A 24044-nucleotide genomic window follows, 5' to 3' on the forward strand; every position below is an offset into this window, starting at 1 on the left:
TCAAAATGTGACCATTAGCTGCTATTCACCATCTTCTATCATTGTAAATGTAACATCTCTGTGTTTTTGACTGGTCGTCCCCCACAGTGCACCTTCAGTTTTCAGCTGCGTCTGATACTTGGACCCCTGTGTAGTTGAGGTTTTCTGCTGATCGACACTTAAATACAACGCAGCGTAACACTTAACCCCTGTAATAATATCTGTCGCCTGGTAGCTGTGTGAGCCTCATGAACTTTTATAGAGGCTGGTGGAAAATGTCTCTTGAATGTTTTCTTGTGGAGTTGCCAGGAGTAGCTAAACTTCCAGAGCATGGGGGGAACAAAAAGCACTGACTGTGTGTACTGGAAGAGGGATGAGAGTCCCAGTTGGGGACATCAATAATTTCTGCAAATGCACAGGCGAGATGACAAATAGGAGATGAAAATGTGGCAGATAGATGACACAAAGGATGTGCTGCTGTGACTGATGTTGCTACTTAAACCATGCGTGTTCATAATTAGGTGATTTATGGTGGTCATTGCAGATTCACTGCCAGTCTCCCTCTAGTTCCTGTCCATTCTGCTGCCTCGCCACAGTATTAACATCATCTGACCATTTATCTACGCGGCCCATACTCTCAACGACCACGCTTTTAATAAGGCTTTTTATGGATTTAGCTGATACTCATATACATAAATCCTGACAGGAGGGACTATACTGTCCCCAGCACCACAGTGGATATCATTTTTTTATTTTTTTTTCCAACAACTTTATGTAAAGGGTCCTCTAATCTTTAAGGTCATGACACAGGTGATGAGAAAATACTAACTAAGAATATCGAGGACAACAAAACACAAACACATGTACATGCACAACATAACAATGTAAGAAAACATCCCTGCACTGTTCCACGACCGTGAAAAAGACTTTTAATCTGAAACAAACAAATAAAAAGCAGATGCAACAACAAATTCTAAACATGTAACAGCCCTCAGGACAGCTATAATTTAAATGATTACTATTAAGATAATTATTCATGATACATAATAACCGGCATATTATTCATGTGGCTGACTGTGGTGTATTATAGAGCTGGGATCTAAGTTGTATGTAAAAATCAAAAAAAATCTCATGTAAATTCAAGTTTTAGTTTGTTATCTCAGCTACAAAACAGAGATCTCAGACTCTTTCTGTAGATTGCATTTCACATTCATTAAATAACCCATCAGCCATAGTGGCACATCTTGGCAATTGGTTGCCATAGGAACGAGAAGTGGGAGACAGCTTTTACCTTCACAGTCAGGTCTGACTTCATGGCAAATGACAGGTCAATCAGTTAGTGCAGAATGAAAGAATTTTTTATAAACAGCAGAGTTATTAACAGAGTGCGGTACGGCTCCACTGCTGGCCGTGCGAGCTGCTGTTTGAGATCTGGATAACTCTCCGTCACAAATCACTGGCACGCTAAAAAAAAGGGAAATCTATAAACGGGAGTGTTCCCTAAAGTTTCTCAACAACTAATGTTTGCATGGAGAGCGGGGTGGTTGGAGCTGATAGGAGAAGAAGAGAAGAGATGGTGTGTGTGTAGAGGTGGTGGTGATGGTGATGGTGATGGTGGTGGTGGTACCTGGCCCAGGATGCCACCCAGCAGAGTCCACATGGCCTGGCCTTCACCCCTCAGCTCTCCATTGACATTCAGCAGTTCCTCCAGAGACTCACAGAGCTGCAGCGTAACAGAAGAGATAACATTACACAGGGATAATACAGTTTAATACAGACACTCATTCATATTGTTTATTTACTCATCATCATTTTACACTGCAAACAGTCTCTTATGAAGTCCTACAAATCTATATTTAATTTTTGCCTTATTCTGTCTTGTTTTAAGATGCTGAAATTCTCTTCTAGATCATTTCTAAAATAAATGATCTTACCTCATTGTCAGACTTTATTGCTGATTGTGTGATTGTTTTACTTCATAACACCACTTTTTGTTGTCTGTCAGTCAAGACAAACAGGGAAGAACTGGTTATGTGATTGGCTGTTGCTTTGATTTGAATGAGCAGACAGCTAATCACATTCCTGGAAAGAGTTTTAAAAAGAGCTGAGTTTTGATTTCTTTTAAAATTTCATGTCTGTATTTATTCATATGATCATTTCATCATGTCTGACATATTTGTTAAATACAGACTATTTGGGCTCTCAGTGGGATGTTCAACCTTGGTTGAATTGGTTCTAACTTCTGAGGTTTGTGGGAAACACTAACAACAGAAATATTAAACAAACAATAATATTTGACTGATTTACTATTCAAACTAGAGCATTGGAGTGAACTGCACAACATATTGTTGAGCAAGGTTACTTAAGAGGGCTAGTTTCTTGTGTGCATTATGTTTTTTTATTTATTTATGTGAATTATTACAAATGTCAGTGTCATGTTGAAGTAGGTTTTCTTCTGGAACACACACACATACATATATATATATATATATATATATATAAAACATATAATTTGCAAAGTTGATCTGCTAATATAAAGACTGTTTGGTGTTAACACTTTATGATCTGCAGGGTTGAGCCTTTTGTTACGAGTATACCTTGACTTTGGCTACTGTATCAGTCAAAGCTGGACTTGTAATGACATTCCTCCACAGGCTTTTCCTCCTAGGCCAAAGCCGTGTAAAAGCAACTCAAGCAGCGCAATTAGCAACACACACCCCATTAATAACGCTTAACACGCACGGCAGAAGACTGAACGCAACATTAACTCTTGTGACTTTTACTCTGTCGTTGTGTTCCCCTCCTCATGGTGACAGATGGAGCGGCAGCCTCTTCTCAGAGGTCACATGACTGAGGAGAGACGGGAGAAAGGAAGGCACAGCATTCCTGAAGCCCACTTGATTTTTATCATGTTGCTTAGTAAAGCGGTGCTCACTGTGGTGAAATACTTTCACAACAACATCCGATACAAGTTGCTAATAATTACAGAAATGAACAGGGAGGCCAAAAATGTAAAATACCACTTAAAATTCCAAATTTTACTTCGACTGAAAAAAATATATTTCCCCAAATCTTAATCTTGCACTTTCAACTACAGACATGCAGTAGAGCAGTACTGCTGAACTGCGGAAAGGTAACACAGCTAGCTAGCATAACAACACAACAGGAGACTGAGTCATTTCGCTAACTGCTGTTTTTGTATCTGCTACTTCTGTCCCTGCAGTCCTTACTCTCAACATACTAACAAGCCAACATGTATGAATCATTGATTTATAATTAAGGTTCATGTGGTTTTAGTATTTATAGAGATTTTCATCAAAGACGAAGAGTCAACAGCCACGCTAGCTGCTCTGTGAAGGCTGTACTTAGTCACAGGGGTGCTAGCTTAGCGTGCTAGCATACTAACATTTGATAATTAGCTGAGGCTGATGGGAATCTCATTAGTTCTACAGGAGTTTGGTCAGAAACCAAAGTATCTGCACCAACTTTCATGGCAAGCCATCCAACGGTTGTTGAGACATTTCACATTTCTGAGCTAAAGATGTCGACCTCATGGTGCCACATGAAAGTCAGGAAGGTGCATTAGCTGCAAACCACAAGTGAAAAACTTGTACCAATCCATGCTAGTTAGTCTCGTATGTAGTTTGGTTTTGGGACACAGCTTTAGTGTTGTTTAGATTTTGGTTTCACCGTTTGCATGATTGATTTCTAAATTTTTTTTACGTATTTGAAATAAATGACATCAAACTCCCATTAAAAAACACAGCTACTTCGGGTTTTTACCAGGTGTTCATGTAGTCTATTGTTGGTGTAATTGCTTGTCTAATAATCTTATTTATTTTAGTGTTAGCACTGAATTAATTTCAGACAAACTGTCACTAATCATTTAAATGTCAGAGTAAGCAAGTACTTGTTTCTGATAGACCATCTGAGCATAAAAATGAGCCATGTGTCTGTGTGTGTGGATTGTGCTGCTGACCTTGTTGTACTCCACATGCAGTTTTTCTTGCTCGCTCTCCAGCTTGTCTTTTAAGTTCTTCTGCTCAGAGATGTTGTCCTGGATCTGGATCATTCGCATGTTCCGCTCTGAATACCAATGGGACAAAAATCAATAGCACGATCACAATCTATATACAGGAAAAAGCACATGAGATAGTGTACTGATGGCAGATAGGCCCTTTGCTGCAGGCTAATGGAGTATGCTCTCAAGGTTACTGACATGGCGTCCACATCTGGCATCATAATCATTCATCTGAGGAGAAAATGTCTTTCCTTTGTGACTTCATGCTTGAGTCTGGTATTCAAACAATAACTCAACAAGCTGTACAACAGTTAAAGCTGTACTGTATGGAGACAAGCGCTAGCTTCTCTAAAATTATAATACTAGACATCCTTCCTCTACTTTGGATACTGTAAAATATATAAAAAAATATGTTTTATTGATGCATATCAATAAATCTGAGTGCATGGAGCAGAAGAACATGAGAGTGGCTGTTAACTAACATACAGATAAGCACCATGCTTTCAGCTCAGACAGCTCTGGATAGAAAAGAAAAAGCAAAACAGTGGTACTAGTGTCTTTGGAATGGAGGCAAACTAGAAAAGCAATATTGCAGGTTTCATGTGTGAAAGGGCTAAATCCCCCTTCCCATAGTACCTGGCACAGAGTACTTTCTTATTTAAGTCAGCGTGAAGGCACCAGAACAATGTACTGTACCTTCAGTGGGAAGATATGCTTTAAATCTCCTCAGAGTTCTTGTATTACATGGTGATACCAATTCATAAAAACTGTACTTCCAATATACAGTATTTTGTATATTGTCTTGTATTGTATTATATATAGTATACCAAAACTGAGAGGCTGTAGTTTGTGGTGTTGTTGTCATTTATTGGTTTATACTAAGAGGTAATATTATATCTAGATCTGCCCCCTAAAAGTGGTTGAATGGATGCATCAGTTGATAAGCTCCTGAGTCAACTTGCATTTTGTCAGTTGAGTACCAGCGTCTGTAGCGTCTCCTCCTCTACCGTCCAGTGATCCTAGTTTTGTCAATCTCATTTATTTGAATTAAGGTAGACAAAATATTAGCGACACCTCTTCGAAAGCTTGTGTGACTGGAGCAGAATATGTGTTTCCTCACCCAGGTAGTAGTTGACGAAGTCCGCCGTGAGGGCGGGCTGCTTGTGTTTCCTGCGTCCGTCCATGCTGGCGTTGGCGTCAGACGTGTCCACGGGGAAAATGTCAGTGCTGATGCCCATCAGCTCCGCCTTTCTCATCAGCTTCCTGATGGCTGAGGCACTGGAGGTCAGAGGTCGCGGCAGCTTCTCCCGGGGCACCCACGCCTGAGGCCGGGTGTTCCTGGACAGCTCTGCTTTTGCTCGGTACTGCTGCAGGCGGGTTGTGATTCGGGCCTGCGGGCGGGACACACAGATGTACAAAAATACACACATATGCTCGTTAATGCTAATAAACTGCGATTCATGTAAACCCAAACCATCAGTGGCTTTCAACCGGATTTCATATGAGCGTGAACATATAATTGCAGAGGATTTGAGTGGTAGCTGCATGTGTGACTGACATTTCATCAAGATCCCACTGTCAGTAGGCTGTGATGTGATGTTAGTGTACTGTCAGTGTGTCAGACTATGTCAACACAAGCACAAAAAGACAAATATCTTTTGTGGGGGTTTGGTTAGAAACAATGAGGAGTGTCTGCAGTGAGTGGAGAGTTGTTATGAATAGAATATACTGTATATAATGATGATGATGAATGATATGATACTGGTTGCAGATATGAAAACTACACAGAACCGTCTTTGTGTATGTATGTGTGTGCATCTTCAGTTTCTGTGTCTGAGGCGTAATGTCTAATCACTGTATAATTACAAATTCATGAGCTGGGGTCCCTGGAACACACATTTAAATTTTGGATCGCAAGAAACAAAAAACTCTAAGAATCTCTGTCTTAAATATGGCTGCATGCTACAGCATTTAGATATTGTTTCAATTAAGCTAAACCATGAAAAACAAAACAAAAAAGTATTTGTAAAGATGAAAGTGTTCACGTGAAATACACGGATATGAATGGATGATTTGCTGTTGCACTTTACCTGAGCTTCAGGTGTAAGCTGTTTCTCTCTCTCCTGCAGAGAGACCTTACAGTACGACTGTAAAGCCAGATAATTTTTCCTCTTCCACTTCCTGTCGAAGCGGTCTGCATGCTGTTTGCAGTACGCAAAAAATGGATCAGCGATATCCTGAGGGGACAAAAACATGCATGTATTAACAAAACAGGGCCATTATCTTTTACAGCTTTTACTACACTGACCTTTAACAAGCTAGTCCATCTATTTCTCACTCTGTCACAGGAAGAAAAATACAAAAAGAGCAGAAGACTTTTTTTTGAGCTGCTGGCTTCCTGGAATCATTAATGTCTGGGTTTCTTTAGTGGATGCAATCAGTAGTTTCACCTGTTGATAGCAGCTTTTTTGTGCGATTGACAAGATTCATTAGTTTGCAGTGCGTAGGCACTTTTCTAGACACTTCTATTGTGCAGCAGTAGGTGATGTACGGTGCATACATGAGCTGCTCAGCAGTGATTATTAATACCTCAATATATGTTCAAATACACCATCAAAAATGTTCACGTCATTCTGGGAAAGAAATGAAGCTGAGGTACATTACTGTTGACTTTAACATTTGTCATATATACAGGTTATCTTCATAAATATTACTATATATCAGAGTTTAAGCTAGACTTTTTTTTTTTGATGACCATTATGTCCGTAATTATTCCAGAATTCCGTCCATATAGAACATCTAGCAGATATATGTGTTAAATAGCCATTTAATAGCCTACATTTAAACAGCAATAAAACACAAAACACAAACACTAGGATCCAACAAATGTATTTTATTAAAAGTGCTCAGCAGAATCAACTCTTCACAAACTTTGCTAACTGAGCATACAGGCTACAACAATAAAATAAAATAAAATAGCCTTGCTGTTGTTAATTTAATGCAGCCATGCGTGCAGCCTGCAGCTGCAGCTCTGCCATCACCTCCACCTGCCGCGGTCTCCCCGGGCCCGCCTCCCACCGGGACCGGGGAAAAGTTCAACCTCCTACTGATCAACTACATGTTATTTAACCGTAGGGCTCTGGGCTGATCCGTTTATTTCACTGTGCCAATGCTGGATGGAACGTTAGCTGAGAGAAAACGGTAAGACTTTTCAGAGTTTGGGGGGGCAAAGTAAATCCAAAATCACGTCAGTTTCAACTTTGGTGAGAGTTGACACATGAATTTGCACAGTTGATCTACTGCGAACCATCTTAACACAGAGAAGAAGAAGCTATCTTAGCCTGTTAGCTGTGTTGCACCATCCACTTCATTCAACCATGTTCTGCTGGAGTATACAGCGCCACAACAGAGGCATAAATTGCACACATTTATAAGCAGACGGTAATAATATGCCTATAGAATAACCTTATTGTTCAGCTATTGACTCTGACTAGTGCTAGCATGTTCCCAACTGTCTAGTGTGTTCAATTAGCTCGCCAGCTACTCACTACGCCATCAAGAATCCAGCACCATCTATTTCACAAGAACAAGTGCTAGATATTTCTGGTGTAAACAGGCTTTAATAGGACGAGGATGAGCAAATCTCAGCTCATCAAAACACTCAAAGCTTCAGCGCTTCAGTGCCCAGTAGCTGGATGTATATTAGGCAAATCAAATGAGCCCGGAACGTAAAGATTGCAGAGCATATAACACTATTAGCGAGGTGCAGTTATGAGCTGCTAATTTAAATATTTGTAAAAAATTTAACATAAAAAATTAAATCTAATGTTTTTGCAGTGTTTGATTCTGCTCTCAGAAACCACTTGCGGGGACACAGCGGAGCCCGTTTGTATCATGCTGCCTTCATGCTCACAGGCTAGAAGCTAATGCTGCTGCCTGCTACTCAGTTGTGTTTGACAGGTCAGTGCTGTTGCCTGCTGGGAACTCGTTCAGCACTGACCTGACAGACAAAACAAGCAGTACCACATGCAGGGCTCAATATTAAGCTCATTTTTTTGTAAGGCAAGTAAAAGAGAAATTTACTTGCCCCATCAGACAAGTTAAAAGTCAGAACAACAACAAAAAAAGTGTGCCCTAACATTGCCTGCACCCCCGCCCCTCCTGAAAGAAACAAATAAACACTAATGTAACTTATACTAGGAGGATAGCTGGAGCACAACAGGCTCGCATGTGTTCATATGTGTGTTGCTTAAACTCTATATGGTGTGTTGTAATCAGGGCTGTAGAGGAGGCTAAACGCCATTTAGCCACCTCTCAAACTCAGAAATAGTGTTTACGCAAACTTTCCATCACTTTACAGCTGTTAGCTCAGACTAGCTCCCTACTGCAGTTTCTGTTGTAGCTTCTAGGAGCGCTTGTTTTGTTTTCTGTTTGAACACTATATCCTTGTATGAGAAACAGAGAAGACTGTTACTGTTAACACGGACCAACAAACTACCACCAGCTCCTGCTATGCTAACCCTCCTCACTGAAGCTAGCAGGCAGACTGGAGCCGCTTTCATGAGACAGACGAATAAATCAGAGTTCATGTGTGCCATTAAATAATAATGTCAGACAGAAGACAACAAAGTAAGTGGCTAGAAAAGCTCTTGAGTGAAGCTTTAGTTTGTTAAATTGACATTAGTGTTGTTTTAACCGTCCAGTTTATCAGGTGCTGCTGCTGTATGTTACAGTAATGTTAATGTAGCTTGATAGTTTGATAGCTTGACTGCTGATGTATTCCCACTGTATGTCGTTTGTCCACAATTACTGTAATTAACACCATGCAAGTTCAAGTTCTGCTTCATGCTCTGTCAGACTTTTAAAAGGAAAGATTCAAGATTGAAAGAAAAAGTTGAAGGAGGAAAGAGAAACACACAGAGGCAGCCCAGGCATCAGATGACGGAGAGACAGGAACAAACTCAAAGCAGGAGGCAGAAAAAACTGGTACGGTCTGACTTACACCTGTATGTAGATGAATTACTGTTGTTAAAAAATGTTAAAAGCACAATTTGTTATCCAAATGTAAACTAAATGACATCCTAACAAACAATAGTCAAAGTATAAACCTGCTGTAAAAGGACTTCCAGATCTTTGAATAGATACTAAGACTACACAACAACTCTATTAACACGAGCTGTGAAAAGGTTGTTGACCTCAGTAACTGTTGTAAACACAGCACTAAAATTGACAGAAACACAAAATGCTGATTCATCATTCATCTGACTGATTCATCTATAAGTCAAACTGTTGTCTTGATTTGGCTTTAAAGGGCAGGTACATTTTTTTTGAGTTTTTAAACCATTCTGTAGCTTCACATTAGTGTCCCATGTATTAAAATCCAAAAATCCAAATTTTGGTCAAAGTATGTAAGTTTTAGCGTCAAAATGTCCAAATGCACCAGTGTTTGTCACAGTGTGATCAAGCACAATCGCTGCTAACAGTTGCAGTATGAATGTTCATAACTAAGCTCAGGTTTCAACACAGTACAGTTATTACTGCGTGCTAATGCAGCGTACCAACAAAGTGGTCTGGGCTACCAGGCTCTTGGTTTTGGTAGCCAAGTGGAAAATCACATAACGTTGATATTTTTTTTTCACAACTTAACAAGAAAGGTTCGTGATAATAAGCCATCATGGTTTGAACAGTGTTTACCTCCTCCGCTGCAGCTTCAGACAGGAGTCCCTCTCTCTGTGCGCAGGTGACATGGAAGTAGGAGCGACACATTCCTGCATCACAGCTGATACACACACCGGTCCTGGCAAAGCGGGCGTCCTCACAGAAACTGCACTCCTACAGGCAACACAATACAACAGGGAGACAACACTGAACAATGGTTCCTATTGGACTATGACCATATAGGACATCTTGTTAAACACAACAGTTTTTTTCAGTTGTTTAGTCACAAAAGACACACACCTTCACCGAAACAATGTCATTTCCTCTTATGAGTCAGTGAAGGTGTCACTTTTAGCTGCATCATACAATGTGTAAATGTGAAAACATGATGGATGAAATGTTTTAACTCGGCGCTCTGTTCGCCCTCTGAGAATTCTCTTCTCCCTAGGAGACACATACTTTGACTAAAATAGGTCTTTTGACAGATATTCAAAGTGTCTAATCAAGCCTGCTGTAGTATGGTGGTGAGTGGCACTCAGTGTGATCAGGGCCTCGTGACCCAGCTAAATTAAAATACCAAGAAACCTTTATATACTATATTTGAATATGCAGGATAAGGTCATCAAAAATAGTATAAAATATGACACGTACAGGACTTTACACACGCCACTACTTAATGTCAACTGCTGTCAATGTTCTCACTTCAACTGCTTTCAGAGCAGCACTTCAACTGATGTTTCCTCTTCAACAGACAGATACCACTAATACTACTTTCATCTCTTGCACTTCTACTGAAATACTAACACACAACTGTCTTCAATGCTTTCACTTCAACTGACTATGCTCTAATCTCTTATTATTCAAACGATAGTTCAATTGCATTTATCACATACACGTGAACTGTCAGTTCAACTACTTTCAGTGTTTACACATCAACTGACACTTCGACTGCTTTCATGTCTTAGTTTAAATGACAGCCCAACTGTTTTCAGTGATTACACAACAGTTTAACTCTATATCTGGATATCATTTTCAGAAAAAGTTAAGCCTTTTCTAGCTTGAAGTCATTCCCTGGATAATCAAAAGGAATGCCTAAAATATGACTCAGGCGGCATTTTAAGCATGTTACTAAAACCTAAACGAACAAACAACAAACTTACAACCTGTTCTGCATCAATATGTTAGAGAGTACTTGCCTTGGCCCCGTATTTTGAATAATTCATCTCCGTGAGCGTCACTGGTCGTAGTTTATCAATGTCTCCGAACGCTACTCCGGGAACATAAAGTGCACAAACCACATGCACCCATCTGAAAACATTGAAGAATAAAAATCAAATTGGATGATAAACTGGTTAGTTGAAGGAAAACAGAACAAAGTATAATATATTAGTATGAAAACTGTGACCTGAAAATGTTTCATGATGAAAAGTAGTTTTTAAAAAGGTGACATTTAAAATGTATTGATTTCTGCATACCTGATTAGAATCTATGGCTGTGGTTATTTTTGCATTTAGTGTGGGGAATTACTCCAGACAATGAGAAACTTAATATCATGAAATTGGCTGCAGTGAGTTGCTCAGACACTTCAAAAAGAAATGGATTCATAGATTTATGTAGCCCCAGACGCTGGCTACAGTTTGGTGTGACACAATTTCAAATGTGGACTTTAGGGAAGAGAATCCGAAGTCCAATATAAAGATATCCATCTCTAGCAAGCAACCGCTTCACAGTTTAATTTGCTGTGTTTTTCATGCTCTAGTGAAGTAGTAAATTCGGGTGCAGCCTGGCTGAGGAGCACTATCAGCGATAACGTGGCTGAAGTCTCCACGCTTCACATAACACTCTTTTCTCTCACTCCTTTTCTTCCTCTATCTCTTCTCTTCCCTCCATCCCCCTCTCTCATTCCTCCACCAGCTCTCTCTCTCTCCTCCTTAATCCAACTTCCTTTTCTCCCACTACTGAATATATGTACAATTTAGATAGCCTTTGGCTGCCTGCAGCATTTTGACCAGTTAAGGTCATTAGGCGTTATTTGTTTCTGAACACGTTCCACTCGCTGCCTCTCGTAAATGGCAAGTGACCACCGGGTCAATGTGTTTCTGTATCTCACCTCCCGGCGTCAGTCTCTTTGAAGATGCCATCCTGGTTGGGGCAGAGCTCACAGCTGGGAGCCACTCCGTTCTTACAGGCGTCACAGAACCAAGGCTCTGTCGAATTCTCCGAGGCGGAGCTCATGATGGAGTCGCTCTCACCGTCAACGCCGTAACACCCTGGAAACATAGCAAAGGGTTGCCAGTATGGCAAAATCAGTTACATTGTTCATTAAAGATAACATCAGTCATCCTATTATTCATGTGACTGCCTCTCATAAAGGGCATTGACGAGAACATCTCAGTTTGTCACTACCTTGCAAGAAGCAAAGTAAATATAGGCCATTGAGCTAACTGTTAAAACTTTTCAGTGGGCAGAGAGGCCCACTGAAAAGACACAGAGGGAAAATGAAATGAAATCTCAAAAAATATGGTGTTTCTCAGGTGTTCTCTGACCCCTTAATTAACAGCTAAGTCCTGCTGAAAACCTCAACATTTATTTTTTCCTTTTGGAGGGTTGAGTGGTTCAAAATGAACTAATTATTTTATATTTATCAGTACTGTAAAGTTTATTTGCTTGTAACTGCGTGTACTTTGCAGTCTAGGCCGAGCCATAGAGCTGCACCACAGTGACCTGCTAGAGGTTTTCAGTCAAAAACAAATAAATGAATGATATGATGTCAAGGGCAGAAAGGCTGGATGGTTAGGGTGTAGTGAAGAAAAAGCTCAGCTGCATTCAAGACAAGGGTCTGATGTGGATGTGTTGTTTAAAGTACCGGTGAGACAATGAAATATGATCCAGTCCTGTTGGAGTAACAGATTATTAGTGTTTAAAGGCTTATATACGGCTAGAAAAACACTGCACAACAGTTTATAATATTCAGAGACTGGATTTTACAACTCTGGAAAGTTATCACGGCCCCAACCTTGTTTTCTAGTGCACACATGTGGAACGCATCTGTGTCCGTGGTCTGTGTGTACAAGTCCACAGCTGTCCGCAGAAACCATGAACTCTAAACCAGGGATTTGTATACAACCTGTCTGATCATCTGACTGCTCATGTTTCTTGACCAGTCTTTTTTAGAAAAATTGCTGCATTCATAGATCTAAGCAATTAACTTGTTGAGTACAATGTTATTAGATCAATAGAAATGATGGACAGTACAGTATTGGCAACAGCCAGAAAACTTTAACTACGCAACTGTAGGTTTGAAACATTCTGTTGTCTAGAGTGTGTTTAACTTCATTCTTCTTGACATAATCCATCAAGCATCAAAACTGAATGGGAAGAAATGATTATATGGACTTGCCTCCTACTCTGCCATAGATTCAGCTGTTTTGCTCTTCACTGCCGCCAGAAGTAACAACACAATAGTCTCCATTGGACAATCTGCATTGCTATATGTCCTCTATTCAATTGAATGTATGTATAACCATGGGGTTTGCTGTTCTAACTCTCTGGAGTCCAAGAAGAAGACAAAGAAAGTTAAAAAATAGACCTACTGCTGTCAATTTAGTGTCACACTGCAGCCCCACAAATTGAACATTTGATAAAAAATTTACCCTCAGAGAAGCAAAACGAAGCCAAGTGAAAGCATTTTAATGTTGTCCTCTTAATTTTCTGAGGTTTCCTAAACAATTACTTGCCTGATGTGGTTTCTATGGCAGCTATTACACCAGGCAAACGTGCTCCTCACTACCAATGAGGGCAGCAATCAGTACTCTGCCTCTGTTGGGGAGATAACACTCTAACTCCTAATTCAGTCAACCAGCCTTCGGGCTTTTTGAGCAATGGGAAAGACTCACAAATCAAAAGCTCAATGTTCTGCATGCCTGTCACTGTGCGCTACATTGGGGAGTCGGGCAGCCCATCGAAAGCAAACACTGGTGCAGACGGAGTTGTTTATTCAGCGCTATGCTTTGTATGGTGGGTGCATGTCCTTTTCTGATTGAGAGACCATTTGCTGTGTGTCGTGGTAGATCACTTATTTTGAACTCTGCTCTTCAGAAGCTGGGGGGTGGGGGGGGGGTTATATCTGCAGTTTTTATAGGCTGGTTTTTCATAAGACCAACTCAAAGGCAGGATACATCAGTCAAGCTACTGATTACTCCAATGTAGCAATTAAGTCACAGTTGGGGTCCATCCTGACCTTTAAAATGAAATAACTACTTAAGTTCTAACTACCCAACATGTGAACATACCTATTTCCACCTCCATTTTCCTCCACAGTGTGTGGCAAGGGCAGGAGGCTAAGTCCTGCTTGCTCCAATATAGCTCCACTCAACGTTTATTTTCTTAAAGAAAGGTATTACTGGGATACCTCTGGCAACAGTTGGGCGCTTCATTTTCCCAGATTGGGCTTTGAACCGTGGAACTGGGGTTGTGAACGACCACCATGCTGGTTTAACCGACTTATGGCTGAACCGTGGCACAAATCTTCGGTGTTCCTTTTGAACTGAGATACAAAGCTCAGACTATTAAGCCATGGGTTGCTGGCTAATATGAGCTAAGCTGACAAAAAGTGATGACTACAGGATAGCTCGATAATCCCTGAAGGAAAGATTATCCTTGTCAGAAATGACGAGCTTGGCAGGAAAAAAAAGAAGGGGCAAGGTAGGGTTGACTGAATCAAGAGAAGTACTTTTAACTGAGAAAGAGCTGTCTGCTTGCTTTCACCAAAGGCTAACCAACTAGGTTTTAAATTCATCCCAAAGTGAGAATATGAAATCATGCTTATATAAAGACATACAATTAAGGCAATGGGTTATTTGTCCATGAGATGAAAAAAAACATGATGAGCAACTCACAAGAGTGAACCAACCATCTGTTATTCTGACAGTACTTTGATTGCTCACATTTTCAACTTGGCAGCCATCTCATACTTATCTATAGCTGTCTAAATACCAATAATACAAACTGGTGACAAATTAAAAGACAAACATGAATAAATGAGTGGAGAAACATAACTACTGCAGATGCTTCCATATAGTACATGAGAGCTAACTGAATGGTTTGACGAGTATGAAAATGATCCACCATCATCATTAAAACACCAAATGTGGGAATATCTTCAGTTTATCCCTCCACACACTTGGAGACAATGGCCTCATTTACACCAGGTATTAACATGTGATCTGTATCTGGATACAATGTCTTCATAATGACATCCGATCCATGGGTCTTTGCATTTTCACTTTGTTAAAATGCATTCTCGTTTTCTCAGTTGTGGCTATATTGTCATTGGATCTCAATATGTACATTAGCTGAGCGGAGTTGGAGGACTTGTTAACAACCACTGCGCATCACAGGTCAAGGAAACTGTTGCCACAAACGGACTTCATTCATTTCTAAATCACGTTTTGTGAGGGAGGACTTTTAGATACTGCTACTACTTGTATCTTTTGCAGGGCTTGCTTTAGCTGGCAGGAAGAGGTAGAGCTAGGTGACCTTTCAACTTACTGGGCCAATTTTTTTTCTTATGAATGCGGTCACACTGTACAGATTGTATTTATACCTGGCTGAAATCCAAACACATGTTAATGCATTTACACCTGCATTAACATGTTTTTCCTTGTCCAGATAAGCAACAAATCACATTTTAATACCAGGTGTAAATGGCATACCTATCACCCCATTTACACCTGGTATTAACATGTAATGGGACACTTCCATTTATGTGTCACCCATCTGCATCCAGGTCTGAAACCAATTAGTCAATTCATCATTTGCGATACAGTGTACTGGCAAATATTACATTTATTGATTCACTGTACAGTAATTCTTCAAAGCAAAAATACCATACACCCTTTTCTTACATTTTACGGGCTACGTGGTCAATCTAGTAATCAGCAAACTAATCAGTCACCAACTGTAAAATCTACAGTGACCAGCTGTTTTTTTTAAAAATGAAACAGTACAGTATATTTGTCACCACCTCTTAAAATATATATATTCAGTAGGAACCAATGGGCTTGGAGCTGAGAGCCAAAAACATTGCCTACTTACTGAAAAATGAACAAATAGGGTGACAATATAAATGAATACAGCATGACAGCTGAAGATGAGATGACAACTTGATGGTGATATAACATTAACAGTTACCTTTTCTACAACAGCCTATCATTGATAAAAACCGATGCCCTTTCATGACAAAATAACAGAACTGAATCCTCAGACTACTGAATATAAGACAAAACTAGCAGACCTTAATACAAGAAGAAATGACAAAAAGGGCCTTCTTTGACATTTACAGTCAAAGGCAAATAAAAGCAAAGGGAGAATTCGTGGTATGGTAATGATGTCTGCCTTGTATGACTGGAGAGAGTCAGATAATCAAAAGGCAGACAGGTAAGAACAGCACTCCTCTATGTGCTCTGTGTAGATGCTTGCTTTGTGGACTCCTGCTCATTCCAGCTTTTGATCTCTCACCCATATCTTGTGTGCCCACCTTTCATGTCAGCCCCTCTTCTCGTCTGAGAGGGAGTGATGGTGTCCGGACAGCGGTGCGAACGCAAGAACAAAGAAAAGCAGTGGAGTCAAGCGGCAAGACTCGTGTGAGCTCCAGATACTGACAGCTCATCTCTCATCTCTGCCTCAGAAGTTCTTTGTTTGACCTTGTTTTAACCTTAAGCATTGTACTTTGTGATCTCTAAAACGAAATGTTATGAAACATGTTATGAGTACACCTTTTCAACAAAAGGTGTATAATATTTCCTCCAGCATCAGGATTACTTATCCAGCTTCCAAGTGCTCAAATAGACAAATTGAGCTGTCAACATGCTGATTCTTTTAGGACTGCAACTAACAATTCTTGATTAACAGTTACTCTACTATTATGTTTTCTATTAATTGATTAGTCATTTTAAGATCAAGATTAATTTTAAGATTTATGTATTGTCATTTCTCAGCACTCATATACATTGAAAAGAAAATTTGTCCTCTGCATTTGACCCATCCTATACACTACGAGCAGTGGGCAGCTGTGGTGCAGCACCCGTGGAACAAGTCTAATTCTTTTTGCCAGTGTCAGTGGTCAGCGGCACTGACAGGAGTATTAACTCTAACATACATGTTTTTGATGGTGGGAAGAAACCGGAGCACCTGGTGGAAACCCACGCAAACACAGGGAGAACATGCAAACTCCACACAGAGAGGACCTAGGACAGCCAGGGTCCGAACCCAAGACCGTCTTGCTGTGAAGTAACAGTGCTAACCAGTCAGCCACCGTAGTCTATAGAATGTCAGAAAATAATGAAGGACCCAAAATTGACCCTTGAGGCACTCCAAACTTAATTCTGGCCAATTAAGAGACACAATAAGTGAGCAATAGTCAGTCTTATCAAATACTGCACTTAACATCAAGTGGGATTTAAGTTTCTTTGATATCTAGGAACACATTGTCTTTGACTGACTACATCTCTTTATTTAAAGTTACCGTTATGGAACAGACAAGAGCACGGGGGTGATTTTCTGCTGCATTCACTTGAGGTGGGAATTGCTGCTGCCAGCACTTAGTTACTTGTGACAGAAACTTTTTAACTGTTAAGGTGCTGACTTTGATAGCGATTTTAGTGTAGTGATTTTACACTAAAATGGATGTGTGCAGAGACTTTTGTTGTGTCTATTATTACTTATGACCACACCTGTGTGGTATCACCATCTTCACCGTAGTAAAAAACAAACTAAAAAGACATCAGTGAATGAGGTGATGTTAGACAAACACATATCGTATGTTAGCTAGCTTACACTTGACACATTATTTTCTCTTTTTAATATAACATTCTGTTGTTCTTAATTTCCCTCACAAGTATGTAGTGGCTTTTTCTCCCATATCACCTGAATGTTGCACTGCATTAAACCTCACTCTCTACAACAACACTTTGATTACAGTCCACTTAGTTAAGTTGGAGTGTAAGTCCAGGTGGTGCAACTGTTAAAACGTAGCCGTAAGTGTTGACTTGGCACTCAAGCTTACGATCAAACTTGCATTCAGCTGGTGCAACAGGCTACAGAGACTCAAGAACTATTGTTTAGAAAGTTTGTAACAATGACTCGCTGTTTTTCTCGTTTCTCCTATTACATTACCCCTCGATTCTGCCTGTCAGGATACTTATGTTATCTGTTCAACTCTTATCTCTCTTATAAATGGACATTAGTGCTGACATAGCTAAAATTAATACTAAACTCAGATAGTTTACTATTACTGAAGATGATACTTTCTCTCAGAGTAAAATGCTACACCCCCTTAGCACACACTATTTATTTTTCTGTGTACACAAGCATTTTAGAATCGTCCCAGAATCTAAGATGCATGCTCCAAAAATTATACAATTTATTTCTGATAAAATACATCCTCATCAACCATTGTGCTTACTGGAGGAAAAGACAAACTTTCAGTGCCAGGACAAACTAGTCTGTCTCAGCATAGCAGTTTCTCATAATCAAATAGTTAAGATCTCAAGGTGGCAAGATTCCAGCTCAGCTCTGCTCAAAATGTTTGCATAGACAGGCCTAAATTCATTAATGCTAGCAACACCTTAGAGCACAGTGCAGGACTCAAAAAGGACTGGATTAGAACTTCACAATTCAGGGGGAGTGGGGGGAATATGGGTCAGCATCCAGGATACTAAAAACAATAAATGGTAGCTTTGAGGGCACAGATGATGGACTAGTAACCAGACTCTGCTGACCCATATGCAGTATCCTGAGCAGCAGCATCAGATACATGAGAAACCTTCTCCGGACAAGCAGGTGCTGGCACACCATGTTTTGTGAAACTTTGATGCATATCAGATCAATATTTGAACCTCCATAGCTTTCTTATGTACCCATTTTGGCTTCCTCTGAGGTGTAATTAAGAGAACAGAGTGGATTTTTCTCCAGCAGGATAGCCTCAACTTCAGATAACCTTCAGGGACTGAGGCATCTACCTCAGGCAAAGCAGGCTATTACAGAAATAGTTCATCTTTTTGGGAAATACACTTATTTACTTACTTTTTGAGAGAGAGATAAGAAGATTGATATATGTCTCATGTCTGAGTGTCAATGGAGTCAGGACGTGGTTAGCCTAGCTCAGCATAAAGACTGGAAGCAGGGGGAAACAGCTAGCCTGGCTCCATCCAAAGCACAAAAATACACTATTCCTCTTCATGATAGTGAAACCTATGAGGCCTAGTTTGAAAATGAACAGAATTCTACTTTGAGCTATGTCATCTTGTTCTGTCTCTCCTCCTCTTAATAACTATTTCTCCTTAATTGCTCTTAGTCTGCCCTAGAGATGAATTCAGATACTTGGTTCCATTTAGGATTTGGTTCCTACTGTGCAAAATACCAAGATTTGTTAAGACAATTCCCTTATCAATCTTTTTTCTCTCCTCATTCTTTTTTATTAGCAAAGCGCAATAGAAAACCATTGCTGTCTCTGGTTAAAGTGACAAACATCAGCAGCAGCAGATTAGATCAGCTGTAGCTAATTAATGTCCATGTAGTAACAGCTAAAGTTAGTCTGTTCTCTTGTTAATGTGCTCTCTGCGTCTGTATTAAGACAAAGATATTTGTGAGTGAAGAGACATCACTCTGTAACATCACTGTACCACTGTGTGTTTTTGTAGTTTCACAGAGTGGAGGCTCTTCTCCAGAGAAAAGAGCAGCTGATCATGATCACCTCACACTTTAAGAGTCTCCCAGTTAAACTCTGCTTCTGATATCAACATTTGAACCTGATCCTTCATTATTTGGAGTAGGTAGCTGGTGACTGAATGTGTCAGATCCATTTAATGAACAGTTCATATATTATGCTGCTCAGCTCATTTTCAGGTTGTGAACATTAATCAGGCTGCCACTAAAAATATGTTTGTCATGTTTCTGTTCTTAGTCAACAAAGGGTGATTAGACAAACTGTACTGTGCAAAGCTTTTAGGCACATCGGATGTTTACATTCCTATCCATTATGCAGTACCATCAGAGAGGCACCTGATTGGTCCCAAATGTGTTCTGCAGCATGACAATGACCCTGAACATACAGCCAGTCATAGAGAACTATCTTTATCAACAAGAACAATGAGTCCTGCAACAGATGGTCTCTGATCTCAACATTATGGAGTCAGTTTGGGATTAACATGAAGAGAGAGGAGCAGCTGAGACGTGGAAATCTTTCTCCAAGATGCAGGAACAACCGACCTGCCGAGTACCTAAAACACTGAGGAGAACTGCTGCTGTTTTAAAGGCAAAGCTGCTCACACTAGATATTGATTTCATTTAGGTTTCTTCAGTTTACTACACATGGAATCATGGAGTTAATTAATAAATACTATTCATGGCATTATTTTTGAAAGCATCTTCACTTTACTTTCAGGGCCTAAAACTTTTGCACAGTACTGTATGAGTTATTGTAGCTGTAGTTATTTTAGCTTTCAGTTACTTCTAATCAAATTTGATAAGAGGATTCAATACTAGATTCAGAATCAATAAAACACAATCAAACCTCATCCCTAGTCTGACCCCTCGCCTGAGACCAGTTTGCCTCGGGTGGCTCCACAAGGTGCTTACAACACAGCTCCCAGAGTCAACAGAGAGTGGAACCGACATGTAATGATCCATTTTTATTATCCTTGGACATTATTTGCAGTGCTGTATATCTCAAGGATGAGATAATATATCATGACAAAAAATAGCTGAGGTTTGAATTAAAACTCCAATAGCACAATAGATCTATCCAGTTTGAGCACAAGTACCCAGGAACGGCAAACTTATTGATAGAATTAAGTTCCATATTTTACTGCCCCAGAAAAAAGGAACACCATCTATGTCCTTGGAGAGGAAGATAAGAACTGGCCGCAAGTGCTGCCACTGCCTCCTCTCTCTCTCAAGCCTCTACTGCAAGCCACTTAGTCTCCCTTTGTGTCTTTTCATGGAGATTAAACCTGTCTCAGAGGAAGAAAATATCAACCAACCAAACGAACATGATAAATTAAAGACCTGCTCCTAATATCTTGTGTCTGCCTTTGGAGAATTTGGTGATTAGGACTGTTCTCACCCTTCACGTGTGTGTGGGCATATGTGTGCGTGCATGTCATAAGAGTGAGTGTGAGTTAGACTGTCAGAGATTATCGAACAAGTCCTGCCAGAACCTCAAAGGTGTTTGTTGCTCCAAGGCTAAGCCCTGAAACACTTCAACCAATCACAGTGAGAGGTACTGTCTCTCTAGTAAAGGCAAATTGTGAGTGTGTGTGTGTGTCTCAATATATGTGATTACAGTTGTGAAAGACAGCGCAAGAATCTATAACTATGTTCACCTAATCTGACACTGACCATCTGAAAAAACAAGAATATTGTTGAGCCAATTATGTGTTTGTTGAGCAGACTGTCTTCATGGCAACAACCATGAAAGTACATGCTATGTTCACATCAAGCTTCGTTGTCACGGCTGCTACTAATAATTTGTTTCATTATCCGTGTACTGATTATTTTTTCCAGGGATTTTGCCAATATATTTATAAGACTGCCTGTTTGTCGTTTTGAGCTCCTTGTCATCTGTGACAGTGGTATTTTGCAGCTTGACATATTCCGTTTCTGCAGTAGAGACGTCAGAAGACGCTTTGGACTCGTTTTCACTCGTCATGAATTTATTTCCTCCGTTGCAGAAGAACATGTTACACAAGCCTTCAGAAACTCCTGCAGGTTAAACTGGACTAACCAAACACTTTTAGTGCTGACCGACTCTAACACACTCACTATAAACAGATAGTTTAGCTAGCCTAGCAACGTTAATGCTACAAACAACCCATAATGCAACACTCCGAGTAGAAGTCGATACTTTATCCATTCAAAAAGAATATGTGATGATGTGAACACGTAGTTGTCTAGCTGTTAGCGGAGTGTGTATGCAAATTAACCTGTAGACCAACATGCATAACCGGTCAAAAATATTCTCGGCGGTTAACCGATTAACGGTTAACGGTTGACATGCCCAGTGAGGATTATGCTTCCCTAAACATGACAGAAATAGGCTCGGAGCGTGAAAAAACACAATCTGAAAGCTGACAGAACTGGATTACTTAGCTTACTGAGAGAGGAACTGACTTGTCTATATCCACCAGTGCCCGGTGAAAAATCCTTTAATTTTGATTGTGTTGATGAAGAAAACAGGCAATGGCACAGCGATGATAGACGTCACGGCAACGTAACAGAGGTGCGCCCAATATATGCAGTGGCGTGGCAGCGATAACATACGTGTAGATTAGAACATGGCTAACGCTCATGTCTGGATAAGCACATGGATAATGTCCATTTCATCTCCGTTATCATAGCATAGCATTAGCACAGCATTATATTAGTCTATATTAGCCTATTAGCCAACTGCTAACATCGTATGCAGACTCCCATTCTGCCCCAAGTAAGGGTTTAAGATGGTAATGAGCATAACAAAGCCTGGAGGAAGCATTACAAATCTGTCTCCCTCCCTCGGCAAACACAGCTGATTAGATCTTTATTGCAAAGTTATCATTTCCAGTATCTTTCTTGATGAACTAGATATGTGCAGTAGAAAGTGAGCAGAGACATTTGGGGAGTGGAGGATTCACTTCTGAGTGCAGCAGGGGCTGAATAGAGGAGAATCTCCTAAAATCACCCATGTCAACATTTCCCAGCTTCATCAAAAACACAAGTGTGCGTTACTGTTTAACACACACCCACTTGTTGATTATCCCTTACATATTGGTTCAAATTGTGTTGTATTACTGCACTTAATGAAATGCAAAAGTCAATTGAATATGGATAGCCTGCTGTAGCCTGCTGTATAACAGGCTTAGAGCATTGATTACTGACTGCATGAAGACGTGTAGTGACTGGTTGGCTGTGTTATGATACAGTATATTATGATCAGTGTTTCCCTATAATAGTACAGGCCTGGTGGGCCACCAGGCCAACCAGAACCCCCCGCCAAAAATAACACCAAGTATTCATTCATTCGCAAATACACTCTGAATGTCCCAAGTTAGTTCCTGGGTGTAAAGTCTTGTGAGGCCATTGTGCTGTGACTACTGACATCTAACTATAAAGCAAGGCATCTCTGTCTGTCCGTCCGTCTGTTCTTTGCATATCTCAAGAACCGTTCATCTGATCGACTTCACAGTCGGCAGGCGTATTGCTGGGGACCCAAGGACGAGCAGTGTTGAATTTGGTGCAATTTGAACATGCAACATGTTTAATATTAATAAACTTTGATTAAACAAGCAAACAGTGAGCTGCTCAGCTTCGTGTCTGAATGCAGTGGGGGCTGTTTGATATAAACACTGTCACATCACAGTGGGGTGGGGCTTCTGGGCTGTGACTTGCTGAGTGGGACAAAGGTACGCACCCTGCTCAGTTAAACTGCCCAAGAGGGAAGAACAAGCTGTTTAGTCTCACTGGTGAAGTTTCTGTCTGGATTTAAACCATTTCATTTATTAGTCTGTATCATTTTAACTGATACAATTGTCAATATGATAATCAATAATGATATATATATATATGTGGTTCTTGAGAAATAATAAGCAATCAGCCTGTTCTAGTTTAATAGTTTACCTAGCAACCTTAGCTAGCTAGCCAAACAGTCAGTAAAACAGATACAAAAACTTTGATATTACTTATTTTAATTTATTTTGTTGTTGTTTAAATATGCCCAGCATTCCAAGGCTTGTTGTAAGATTCAGTAGCCAATCAGGACTTTTTTGTGGAGTGCAAAAACTTATATATACTGATATTATTTATTCTAATTTAATTTCTTTTGCTGTTGTTGCAAACACAGCCTTCCAAGACTCTGCTTTGTCAGATTATTTGTAAGACACTGCTATAGTTACTGATTTTTTTAAACATGTGTTGAATAAATGACTTATTTATAACAACACATTTCATATTTTCAAATCTCCAGTCAGCTTTTAGCACTGACTTCATCTAGGGCACTATGGAATGTGTTATAGCTTTTTATTAGTGGTGTCACATTGATCCAGCTTGCATGGTCAGCCTTAACTATAGATGTCTGAGAGAGGTCTACTTTAAAAGAGATGACTTACACAATGATTGATTTGGTATCCAGCAGGTCAAGACACACTCAGCTGATAGAGCTGAAACAGGAAGTTTATTCCCTCCTCAACCCCTGTTGCACAATTCCTGATGTAATAAGAAAACAACACAAGATTCTACAGGATGCTACGGTATGAGCCTGAGAGGGAAATCACTCCCTGTTGTCATTCAAATAACACAGTGTCTACACAACATGCATAAGAAGCATGTAGGATGTTCTGTGACCTTTCTGACA

General features: G+C 40.1%; 1 protein-coding gene across 5 annotated transcripts in view; it reads right to left on the reverse strand.

Moving 5' to 3' along the window:
- phf14 (PHD finger protein 14) overlaps window positions 1-24044 on the reverse strand; it is a 94598-nt gene that overhangs the window by 64447 nt on the left and 6107 nt on the right. For all 5 annotated transcript variants that reach the window (XM_067611658.1, XM_067611657.1, XM_067611655.1 and 2 more), the window contains exons 5-11: window positions 11769-11928; window positions 10855-10966; window positions 9695-9832; window positions 6091-6237; window positions 5121-5391; window positions 3959-4065; window positions 1607-1702 (exon numbers count right to left, since the gene is read on the reverse strand). In XM_067611658.1, the coding sequence (XP_067467759.1) occupies window positions 1607-1702; window positions 3959-4065; window positions 5121-5391; window positions 6091-6237; window positions 9695-9832; window positions 10855-10966; window positions 11769-11928 (1031 nt within the window). The remainder of the gene's footprint in view (window positions 1-1606; window positions 1703-3958; window positions 4066-5120; window positions 5392-6090; window positions 6238-9694; window positions 9833-10854; window positions 10967-11768; window positions 11929-24044) is intronic.

The sequence above is a fragment of the Thunnus thynnus genome, chromosome 15 (assembly GCF_963924715.1).
Source record: "Thunnus thynnus chromosome 15, fThuThy2.1, whole genome shotgun sequence".
Lineage (NCBI taxonomy): Eukaryota > Metazoa > Chordata > Actinopteri > Scombriformes > Scombridae > Thunnus > Thunnus thynnus.